The 13,028-nt window shown below is 36.5% G+C and overlaps 1 protein-coding gene across 1 annotated transcript in view; it reads right to left on the reverse strand.

Moving 5' to 3' along the window:
• Adss (adenylosuccinate synthetase) overlaps nucleotides 1–13,028 on the reverse strand; it is a 178,313-nt gene that overhangs the window by 29,354 nt on the left and 135,931 nt on the right. The window contains exons 11-12 of the mRNA XM_090399810.1: nucleotides 4,704–4,801; nucleotides 35–184 (exon numbers count right to left, since the gene is read on the reverse strand). Coding sequence (XP_090255936.1) covers nucleotides 35–184; nucleotides 4,704–4,801 — 248 coding nt within the window. The remainder of the gene's footprint in view (nucleotides 1–34; nucleotides 185–4,703; nucleotides 4,802–13,028) is intronic.

Here is a 13,028-nt window from a genome sequence, read left to right on the forward strand (position 1 = left end):
AATATCTCATATTACAAATGCAGATATTACTTACCAGGTACTTCTACTAAATCCTCTATAACACTGATGTATTTTTGAGCTTGACATGGCAAATCTGAAAACCTTCTGGCCTTTTCAGTGCTACACAACCATCCTGGCAGAGTTAAGTATTCCACTTCAACCTTTGCAAGATCAGCCACACTAGCTAATTTGTATCAAGAAATGAAAAAGGTTATGCACACATAAAATATTCAGTTATACAGCAATATAAACATTCATTTAAAAGAATATGAATAGCCAGTTTATTGAAGTGCAGCTATATAACAAACCCTGCGTGTTGAGTGAATCAAGGTTCTTGTTTTTTTTCTAAGAATCAATTGTTAGTAAATTAACTTACTAATCATTTCTACACATATTTAAATGGAAACAAACATGAAGAAAATCCTGAAATTTTGCTGAGGGGAACAGCATGGCTTTGTGAAGGGCTGTTCATGCCTGAGTAATTTATTTACTTTTTTTTTTTTTAAACATAGTAATAACTGGGTGTGATAAAGGGAAGTATCACATGATGATACTGCCTGGATTTTGCAAAAATGTTTCACAGGATACATCTAGGACTCCAGTTTGTATCCTAGATACATCTAGGATACAAACTGGAACAAATAGGAATGGATATTAAGCTGATATGGATATAACTGTGGCTGATGGACAGATACAAAAGAGTAGTATAAGGAGGAGCAGTATCTAGGAAAAAGCAAGTGACTAGAAGTATGCCACAATTAAACAGTGGTGCTTGGACTACTGCTGTTTAAGATCTGAAACAAAATATTCATTTTTTTTCTGATAAATGCAGTATTAGTAGTGCCTCCATAGCACATCTGGAAGAACAGCAGAGCATTGTGCCCTTTGACTGGATAAGATCTGGGTTTGAATCTTGTCGTGATGAGGAGAATCCTTATATTGCATCATAGTAGTGCCTCCATAGCACAACTGGAAGAACAGCAAAACATTGTGCCCTTCGACTGGATAAGACCTGGGTTTGAATCTTGTTGTGATGAGGAGAATCCTTATATGGACTTTTTCAATTGAAGGAAAGAGTTAGCCAATCTCATATGGAGGTAGCAGGGTTTTTTCTCCCTGAAACTCGGGTCTTTCATCCTGCATAGACAGATCGGCTTTCAGAACACATGCAATTTACAGACAAAAAATACTGCTGGTGATGATGGGTAGCAGATGGCATTGATGGTAGTAATAGGAGAATTAAGTAGTAATGGAGTGTGAGATGTATTTAGTGAAGTAGAGCGCCCTCCCACAATGAGTCCTTGGACTCTCTGGAAGTGTCAAGAATAATAATCATCGACGTGCAGGATGATTTCAATAGGCTGATAGTATGGGCAGAAGGTAACAGGTACCAATTAATGTCTGCAAGGTGGCATCTGTGAATAAGCTACTCTAAACTTGTGCTCCCACATTTTATCACTATTTTAAGTGATTTTCTTTCAAAATAATCATTAAACGGAAATCCTAACAGCAAGTACTAAGGAGTCGATTATTTCTTCACAACCTGTAAGTACTTATAGTGCATTAAATCAGCTATACTTCCAGTTAAAAATCAGCCACGTGTAAGCACCTGCTATGCCTACTCTACAAAGCAAAGATGGTGGCAACAAAAATTAACGATGAACGAGCATTCTGTGTCTCGTCACTGCAGTGCTGCGCCGATAAATCCACAAAGTGTCGCAGCTGTAAAACTGATGCCACTGATAAAAAAAAGAGGGTATACTGTGCGAGTTCTGTTGCCACTGGCTACACGCTTCCAGTGAAAAAACAGACAAATAAGTGCACAAGCTATTTGAGCAGAGCTCTCATATAATACCCATCTATAAAAAAGGAAAATGAAACTGAATTTGAGAATCACAGAATATCTCTACTGAGAGTTAGTAAGATTTATGCAAATATACTTGAGAAGAGGTTAAGGGAAAATCGTTGTGGAAAGGAAAAAGAGATAAGCCAACTAGAGGTTGTCAGGATCATATTTTCACTTGATGACAAATACCTGAGAAAATCATGGAAATATAACAAGGATCTGTATTTGAGTTTTGTAGATCCAAAAAGGGAATATGACAAGAGAAAAGCTTTTCAAAATGTTGCAGTTATATGGTAAATGGGACACTGTACCAGGCAATACACAGTTAAAGTAGGTCAGTTTAGAATTGAAGGACAATTGATGTAGTTCTCTTATTTTAAATTAAAGCATAATAAGACTTTATTCATATCCTTTTTTATTCAGGTGAAAGCAAAGTCTTGCAGATTTTATCCAAACAAAAAGAAAAACCATTTCTGAATTTGGCATATTCTATCTTCATCCTAACAAATAAACATCACAAAAGTTTGCTGTCTCTCCATATATTTTCAAAGGCCTTAAGTGGAAAATGGAGGAATGGGATAATGGATGCACTTTTAGTGGAAAAGTGTCACTGAATAAGAGGATATTTATGTATAAGAGAAATAAAACAGAATAGAATGGAGAACAAAATAGAGACACACTCCTATCATGACATACTCTGTCAATGACTGCAACTGGCTACAACATAGAAAAGAGTATGCGAGTACAGGCATCAGCCGATATTCATGGGCAAGAAAGAGAGAGAGAGAGTGTGCAGTTAGCACCAATTACACAAGCATAAGTTATACTGTTTCTGATACAAGTATAGAAATTTTTCAGCTGGCTTTTGACTTTATGGAAAATCAGGGATATGGCTATGCATGAATGAGCACACTGTATGGAAATATTTATATTTTTTTGAAATCAAAGCTGATAATTTGTGGTTTAATGACTTTTTTTGATTAAATGAGGTCTCTGCATTAAGAAAACCAATCAAGCATACTGCCTTTTTTTAATTTTTAATTTATATTATGGTATTATATATTAATAATATAAATTAATAAGGCATGGAAGGCACTGGGGGAAGAGGGAATTGACCTGCTGTGGGACCTGTTCATGAAAGTTTGCCAACAGGAAAATATACCCGAGGAATGGAGGGAGAGTACTCTTGTCCCCATCTACAAGGGTAAAGGGGATGCACAAGACTGTAAAAATTACAGAGGAATAAAGTTGATGTCCCACATAATGAAAATCCTAGAAAGGGTTCTTGATGGAAGATTGAGGAAGGAGGTGGAGATTGCAAAGGAACAATTTGGCTTCATGCCTGGTAGATCAACAACAGATGCTATCTTTGGGTTACGGCAGATGATGGAAAAGTTTCAAGAGAAACAACGGGAGCTACATCTGGCATTTATTGATCTGGAGAAAGCATGCCGATAGAGTGCCAAGGCAAGAAGTCTGGAGGTGTCTGAGGGAGAAGAAGGTTCCGGAGAAATATGTCAGGTTGGTGCGGGAGATGTACAGAAATGTGAAGACAAGCGTTCGGACCTGTCTAGGACAGACAGAAAGTTTTCAAGTAACAGTTGGCTTGCATCAAGGGTCAGCATTAAGTCCATTTCTGTTTAATATTGTGATGGAGGAGGTGAGAGAAGATGTGCCTTGGACAATGTTGTATGCAGATGACATCTTGATGTGTGCAGGTTCAAGAGAAGAAGCGGGAACTAAACTGGAAAGATGGAAAAAAGTACTGGAAGAGAGAGGTATGAGACTTAGCAGAAGTAGGACAGAGTATTTGTGTTGCACAGTGGGCAGCAGCCAGGAGACAGATCTGGAGTTGGAAGGAAATGTCATCAGGAAGGTGAGGGACATGAGTTACTTAGGTTCAGCAGTGGAAGAAGATGGAGGAGCTGAGAAGGAAGTGGGATGCAGGATACAAGCAGGTTGGAGGAACTGGAGGGAGATGGCTGGAGTGTTATGCGATAAGAGGGTGCCGATCAATCTGAAAGGCAAAATCAATAGGACAGTAGTGAGGCCAGCTATGACGTATGGTATAGAAACTGTGCCCCTGAGGAAAAATAACATCAGCAGGATGGAAGTAGCAGAGATGAGAATGCTTAGGTGGATGTGCGATGTGTGACCAGAAAGGATAATCTGAGAAATGACTATGTGAGGGGAACAGTGAAAGTTACGAACTTAGGAGCGAAGATACAGGAGGCAAGGTTGAGATGGTCTGGTCATGTGATGAGGAGGGAGGACGAATATATGGGAAGAAGGGTCATGCAGATGGATGTGCAAGGAAGGAAGAAGCATGGGTGGCCAAAGAAGAGATGGAGGGAGCTGGTAGAAGAGGACTTGAGGATGAAGAACTTGGATGTGGTGACAGCCCAAGACAGGAGGATGTGGAGGAGACTCATCATCAACAGTGACCCCACTTAAGTGGGAGAAGCTGCAGAAGAAGATATTAATATGCAAAAAATACCATCAAGTATGGTATTAATATGAATAATACATAATTTCAAAATTACAATCCATAACATAAAATAATTGAAAAAATCTAACAAAATGAATCTCATTCATATAATGATGTATGAGAAATTTTATCCTCAAAATGCTGTAATATTTTGAAAAATGAATAATTTTATGCACATTTCAGTTGGTATTTTAACTTATAATTTGATGACTTTTGCATAGCAATGCACACGAGTCAGACTTTAGTATTTTGATAAATTCAAAACTATAATTATCATTTGAATAAAATAATAAAAGTGCTATAAGTTGACATATGTGCACTGCCATAATCATTATTAATTACTGAATAAGCAATGCCTTTTAAGCTTACCAGGTGGTGCCGGTAATCTTTCTCCATTCAAATTATAAGCAACCCCAATTTTAATTTCCTTGAATGTATCAAGTATATCCAGCTTTGTAACTGCAAATCTAAAACATAAAATAAAGAAAAAAATACTACTATTAGCAGATTATCATTTAAGAAAACAACATTATCATGGGTTTATTCACCCACCACCTAAAAACATTTGCAACCTGCAGTGGAATTCAAATCTATATCCTACTCAACGGAGAGCAGAAGCACAATCCACCTTGCCAATCAGGCTGGCAATTATTTATATTTATTCAAGCGATATTTAACAAAATATAAACTGATTAATAGGTTGAATAATAATAATGTTTTCATATTCCTTATCTAGAACACAAAAAATATGCTGTATACACACACACTTTTTAAATAACTGGATTTACTGTCTCAACTAAAAGTCAGGGAAGGTGCTCACATAAAGCTGCAGAAAGAGCAACAGATCAGTCAAACTGAGAAATAAAAAAAAAAGAAGCAAGAGATCCATAGCCAAAAAGAAAACTAAGAATAAACGAGAGAGAGCATAAGCATATAAATTTTTATGGCAATTCTATGATGGAGGGGAGGTACCATAATATAAATTAAAAATAAAAAAATCACTACAAAATCTTGTTTCCCTGCTGCATTCTAACAGTAATGCTCTTTCACCTTACTATTAAAGTGAAAGAATTATTTGGGCTAGAACCAATGACCTGAGAGGTTAGAAGTATTGTATGAGGGAGGATCTAAAGAGTTATTGGAAGAAGTGAAAAAGAAGAGCAAGAATGTGAAGCTTGTGAGTCTGCTGCCATGCTATGATAAAGGAGAATTGAGGAGAGTGATGATAGCTAAAGAATAGATTTTGAGTTAGGTGTCAAGAGAGCTTTGTTCATCGAGAGTGTGGAAGTGCAAAGTCAGGAAAACTAAAGATATCAAGGGCTGATACATATGAGAGGGAGAGAGAGTGTGAAGACACCAACGAAGTGAATGAATGTGTGAATGAACAAAAAATGTATAATCTCAGGCAACAATATCAAATGGGGCAGTCAATTCAGGATATAAAGGTGATTAGGGGCCAACGGGAATGCTACAGTTTCTATATATGAATGCCAGAAGCATCAGGAATGAGAGAGGAGTTTTTGGCATTAGTTAGTGCAACCTTGCCACAAGTTACAGGCATTAGTGAGACTTGGTTAATGGCAGATGATGTAGTTAGTATTTTCAGAAAGAATAAAGTATACAGGACAGTGGTGGGATACTGCTGATGATAGCAGATGAACTGCAGCCAACAAGAGTAGGCAGATGGTAGTTCTTTTGAGTCAATATGGTGTGAGATTGAGGCCAACAGGAAAAAATACAAAATTGGTTGCTGCTACAGGACAGGGGGGGTGGGGTGGAAGATGCATCAACAAATTGATACGAGTGCAAATCGAGTAATATTATGGGGAGGGGATTTCAACTTCAGAGACACAGATCAGAATCTCAAAGATCACAAGGCAGGAAGGAAATGGAATTTATATGTAAATATTTATATTGGGCATATGTGTGGAACTACAAGTCAGGTGATTATGATACACATTAGAGGGCTGCTTGAAGCAGTACCATGGCATAAATATCTGCAAGGGAAGGATGATCACAGAGCATGGGGGGATAATCAAGGGGTGTCTGGAGGAAGCAATATTACACTGTATTCCAACCTTGGGTATACTGTAAATTGGGTTAGATAGAAGATAGAAACTACGGTAAATTAGGTTAGACAGAAGAGTAATATCATTAAGTGAGAGCAAAAAAGAAAAAAAAAGAAGATGCTTTGGGGGGTATACAAGGAGAAAGATGACCAGCTAACTCATGAACAGTACAAGAAACAGACAAGGCAGGTGACTAGCATGGTAAGGAAGGCAAAAATCAGATTATGAGAAGTTAGCCAAGCAGGCAAAAAGAAATCCCAGAGTTTTTCTTTTTTTGTTATGTGGCAAGTAGGAGGAAGAATGACTACTATGGAAGGCATGGCCCCCACAAGGGGGGGGGACTGACAGGGCTCTAGCCTGGGGGCCTCCCGTCTTGTCGGGTCAGCCAGTTAAGTGAGACTAACAAAAGACAAAAGAAACTTTATAAAATATGAATGAATGTGTCGAGAGGGACTACTAGCTTTTGCAATCGTTTGCAACCCATTATCCATCTTTTCAGACTTATGGTCAAGCTTCTGAACTTCCCATTTGAAAGGATTTACTTTAGTTTTCGTTTTTCATTTGCCTGTCTCGCTTTCCATGCACAGCATCGTTTCAATGCCGACATTACCGGCACACTACCCTACCGGTGCCTACGGTACAGATGCTGAGAGAATTTTATTTCACTCGTAAAAGAGAAAGCTTTATTTGACAGTTTTAGTTGATTAAGTTGATCTCAAGAAAATGAACATTTTCTACAAAATCCTTCATTTGAGGATTTGTCTTATTTGAATTAAAATTTTGCTAGTTAGTAAGTAAAAGAAATTATAAAGCTTTTTTAGTTATGTTTTTTTTGTATGAAACAAACTTAATTATTATTTTTTTTTTTCAGATCATACAAATTTGAGATATTAAAAATATTTAAATAAATTCCTCTCAAGCAAGCAAAGACATTCTAGTTAAAATAAATAAAATCCCAATGTCTGATTCAAAGTACAAACATCATAAGTCCAGAGCTCCGAAGAGGAAACTTAAATCCAAGAGATAATCGAAAGCATCGTGAGGTCGTCAATTCATATCCAAATTTTTAAAATGAACGTTTCATTGAATTCGTGAACTTTACTGGAAAAACTGGAGAAAAAATAACTGAAGAAATACTTGCAACTCTGGAAGAAAACAGTATACCTCTCAAAGATTGCCATTCGCAAGGTTACGACAATGCCGCAAATATGTTTGGAAAAATAAGCGGCATAAAAATTCGTATTTTACAAAAAGAACAAATGTGCCTTATTCTCTTCCTGGGGAGCACATTCACTAAATCGTGCAGGAGTCAATGCTGCCAAAATCAACCCCGATGTTATAACATTTTTTGGGAATATAGACTGCTTCTACTCTTTCTCTTTAAATTCTTTCAGAAACAAGGTGGAGTGAAAGAATTCAAGCTGTGCGCCCAATTGTTAAACATTATCCTGGTGTACTTGCTGTGTTAGATGTCATTCTCGGAGAGATAGACACAGAATTAACTCCTTCAACACTGAACACAATTAAAGGCTTGAAAAAATATTTCATATCATAAAAGTATGCTAATGACAATGTTTTGGCACAAAATACTGGCAAGTATTGACAATAAGAACATTATTATACAAAGTAAAGGAATATCTCTTGAAGGCAAGTCCGCACTTATAAGAGAATTAGTGCAAGAGATACAACACTTACGTGACTCGTGGGAAAGTGTTGTCCAAGAAGCAATCGGTGTGCAACCTCAATTTTGCAAAAATCAAAAAACTACTGTTGAACCTGAACAAGATTTCAAAATTTTCGTAATTTATCCAGTATTGAAATTCATTATGAATGATCTGAAAATAAGGTTTGAAGCAGCAGATAATATGTGAATTATTCTCACCTATTTTGAATTTCCACAACTAGGACGATGGTCAACTTATCGCAAAGCAGCAAAACTTGTGAATATGTATGAAAAAGCTCTGTCAGAAGAGTTACTGAATAAAATTCTTCACCTTAAAGGTATTCATAAGATAGTTTTTGGTACAGAAACCAGTCCGATGAGACTTCTGAACGCAATTTATGACAAAAACCTGCAAGGTATATTTACCAATATCTGCCTCGCTATTAAACTATTTTTCACAATACCAGTTACTGTTTCTTCAGCTGAGAGATCATTCAGTAGACTGACCAATTCATTGAAAACATGGCAAAGAAGCACAAGTAGCCAAGAATGACTATCACCTAGCAGTTTTGTGCATCAAAAATGATTTGGCTAAGTGAGTTGATTTTACTGACATTACTGATAAATTTGCATCAACAAAAGCTAGAAAATATACTTTGAAGTAATTTTGAATATTATTATTAGTTTGTATTATGTACATGTTGGTATTTTTTTAAATAAATATTACTTTTGTGTTATCATTTAAACAAATTGATCCTAAACCCTGTAGACTCTAAAGCAATGCGTTGTCCTTAATCTGAGCGAGGCCCATCAAAAATCCTGATCTGGGGGGCCATGATGGAAGGATAACTTTTATGAGTGCAAATGAAAGAGAGCTAATGGAGGTGGGCAAAATTGTTGAGCTACTGTGTGACCATTTTGCAAGGGTATCCAGGTGAGAACAGAGGTTGACGAATTGGAGGTACTTAGGATATTGTAGAATCTGAATGCAAATACAACTGTGGGATTGGATGGGATATCAGCTTGCCTTTTAAGAAATGTGCAGGGGAACTGGTGATGCCTTTGACTAGGCTGTTTAATTTAAGTCTCAGCTCTGGCAAAGTCCCAAGAGAGTGGAAGGAGGGAAAAATAACTGCTCTGCATATCTAAGTCTGTGGCAACAAATTATAGACCTACCACTGCTCCTGAGATACTGCGTGATCTATAATTTGCTACCACAGACTTAGATCCTCCTTTATGCAAAGCAGTAATTTTTCCCTCCTTCCACTCTCTTGGGACTTTGTCAGAGCTGAGACTTAAATTAAACAGCCTAGTCAAAGGCATCACCAGTTCCTCTGCACATCTCTTAAAAGGCAAGCTGATATCCCATCCAAGTACCAGAAACGTTGGTCAAAAAGAGAATTTATAAAAATGGCTGGATAAGTATACGATACTCTATGAGGGGAAGCATGGCTCTGTGAAGGGTTAGTCATGCCTTAGTAATCTACTAACTTTTTTTTTTTTTTTTTTTTTTTTTTACAAGAGAGTGACAGCTGAGTTGGATAAAGGGAATGGCTACCCGATGATAGTGCTGGATTTTGCAAAGGCATTTGTTTAGATACCAAAAAGTAATACATGGAGGAGCAGAATCTAGGATAAGGTAACTAGCAGTGTTCTGCAGGGCTCTGTGATTGGACCACTGCTGTTTAATATGTACATAAATGATATCGGAAATAATTTGAATGCTGATATTCAGTTGTTTGCTGATGATGCAAAGTTGGATAGGATAATAGCTAATCAAGGCGACATAGAGAGCTTGTTGGATGATTTGAATAGACTGACAGGGGGCAAAACATAATGGATGTCAATTTAATGTGTAAAGTTACACATTTTGGGATATAAAGATTATAAGCTATGTACTATCACATTGAGGGAATTGTACTCCAGGTACAATTTTCTCCAGGAAATTGATGAAGCCAGGGATTTAAGGGTAGTAGTGGATAGAGAACTGAAGTGTAGATGGCAGGTGGCTCACAAGATTACTTTGTTATTGAAGAACACACTAACAAGCAGAGATAAGGGAGTTATCATTCCTCTTTATAATATGACTGCATCTGGATTACTGTGCTCAAATTTGGTTACCTGGGTTTCTGTGGAATGTTCCCATGAGGACAGACTGAGGATTTGTGGATTGCCAAAGTCGGTTGATAAGCAAAAAAATAAAGGATATGATAGAAACATTTAAGTTACTTAAAGGATTTTATACGGTTAATACAAATGAAACATTTCAACATTTGACTACAGGGACAGAACAGAGTGTAAGGACTAGAGTTTTTGCTTGGAGTGAATGAATGGATTAACTGAGTCAGTTGTGGGTGCTTCTTCTGTGAAAAGTTTCAAAGAGAGGTATGATAAATCATGAAAATTATGGAAACAACTACCGTGTTAGAGCAAAACTTTAGTTTAACATAAACCAAAATAAGCACTCAATGTTTCGACCTTCACATTAAGGCCATCATAAAAATCCCAAGAATTTGGAAGACACATTCAGCTCACTTAGTTTTCCAGTAAACCCTGCCTTTAGGACTCTGGTATGGTTAGTGGCCAATAAAAGCTGAAAAATTGCTTAGAGGACTCTAGCTTTGAAGTAATAAGGTTTTTTCTTTCATTTCACCAGAGGTCAGGCCAATAGTTTTGACGGTTGATCAGTAACTTTAGTATATATGTGTATACTTTAGATCAGGGGTTCTCAACCTTTTCCAGTGGCATACCACTATATTTAATTCAAGATATTAGATGTACCAGTAAGGCAGTGGCTCACGTACCACCAGTAGTACGCGTACCATAGGTTGAGAATCCCTGCTCTAGATGATGGACTTAATGTGAAGGTCAAAACATCAAATGTTTATTTTGGTTTATATAAAACTAAAGTTTTACTCTAACACGGTAGTTGTTTCCATAATTTTCATGAAGTATTCTGATCACCGTGTAAGCATGAAAGAAAGGTATGATAGATATTGTGTTGATAGTTTGGGATCCCATGATGAGGCATAGGAGTTCATGGAAGAAGTGCCTGCAATAATAATAAATAATATACTAAGCAGACAGCAGAAATTAGAGCGCTTCTATTTAACAAAAGACAGTACCTTTTTCCAGAAATATCCAAAGGTTTATAAATTTATTCAAAACAGTAAAAGAAAACTTCACATCCACAGATTGGGAAATTATGAAAGGTGACTGCTATAATGATGCCTATCATAAGAGAAATGAGAAGCGAAGCTTAACTATGTGGCTTATTTACAAACCACACCATGGAATGGAATGGAATACAGCTAGAATGTCATATCTAATATCAAATGTAATATCAAAATTGGAGATGTTAATGTCAGCTCTTTGCTTTACACGGACGATGTTATATTTCTAAATAAATCTGCTACAAGTCTGCAAGATTCTTTGACTAAATTGAATAACTGTTGTAATAGATATGGTATGAAGGTCAGCAATAAAAAGACAAAGACAATGAAAATAGGCAGAATTGTTGAAAATGCCAACTGTGTTCTGAACGGAGAACCTGTGGAACAAGTAAAACATTTCAGCTACTTAGGCACAATTTTTACTGAAGATGGTAAATTAAATATAGAAATAGACAACAGAATCAACAAAGATAGTATGGTAGGAAGTCAATTGAATAAATTCATATGGAATAAGAGAGAAATTAGTCGGAACACTAAATAAGCTGTATACAAGACAGTGTTCAAACCAGTTTTAACTTATGGATCTGAGAGCTGGGTCAGAAGTAAAACACTTGACCAAAAACTAGAGACCGCAGATATGAGAGTCCTGAGAAAGATTAGAGGCGTGAACAGATGGCATCAATGGCAATTTCATATTAAAAACGAGGATATTAGGAAAGAACTTGACATTGTCAGCATCTAGGAATGCGTTAGCAGAGCTAATCTCAGGTGGTATGGTCACTTAAACAGAAAGGGCAAGGAAAGATTAGCAAAACAAGTGTTCTCTGCCAGGTTGGCAGGAAAACGACCCAGAGGAAGACCAAGATATAGGTGGATTGATACGGTACAGAGTGCCTTAGATGATAGAAATATAAGATCTGATAATGTTGGAGTCTTGACAAGTAACAGACTGATTTGGAGGAAAATTGTAGATAGGAAGTTAGTAATGATGTAAATTTTTCATGTAGTACTATCACATCCTGTACACCCCTTGAGGGTACACGGCAGGAATTTGATGATGATGACTTGAATTTTCATTGCATATATAGTTTTACTGCATCAATGTACAGCTATCTTCTTCATTTTATGATAACTATAATCTCAACAAGGAAACTAGACATTAAAGTAGTGTAACCTGATGGGTACATTAATTTATTAAAACTTTGTTACTTAAAAAAAAAAAAATTACTGTCCAAGTATTTTTCATCAAAATTATATCTTAAGTACTTAATTATTTCCTGTCTTTTATATGACAGCATCATCAGAATAAAATTTTATAGAAACATTAAACAAATGTAGAAATATCAAGAGCTCACTGAGAAGAATAAAAGTAGTATTGTTTTTGAACCAAGTAAAAATTCAGAGCCACAGGATTATTTTTTCCTCCTATTTTATTAATTTTTATATATATTTTTTTATATTTTTATTGATTATTTTACATAGTCAGGAGGTCTTGCTCTAGAGATTAAACATGGAACTCTTTCAAGTTTCTTCAGGCCTCTAATAAGCAGGGTAGTGATCTCACAGACGAAATTCATCTACCACTCAGTCACTCACAAAGATACATGACCACAGCAAGATTCAGACTTACAGCCTGTTGGTTGGCAAGCAAATAAACTAACCACTTGATCAATCAAGGCTGAAGACTTAATGATGAAAAATTTCAATGCATTTTTATTTTCATTGCAAAACTACCTTACTTGAAATGCCATGATCATCAGCAGACACACATTGAGGCTTTTAATAATCA

This window comes from Typopeltis vanoorti, chromosome 10, assembly GCF_054136105.1.
Source record: "Typopeltis vanoorti isolate ZY-2024b chromosome 10, IOZ_Tvanoo_1.0, whole genome shotgun sequence".
In the NCBI taxonomy this organism is placed as follows: domain Eukaryota; kingdom Metazoa; phylum Arthropoda; class Arachnida; order Uropygi; family Thelyphonidae; genus Typopeltis; species Typopeltis vanoorti.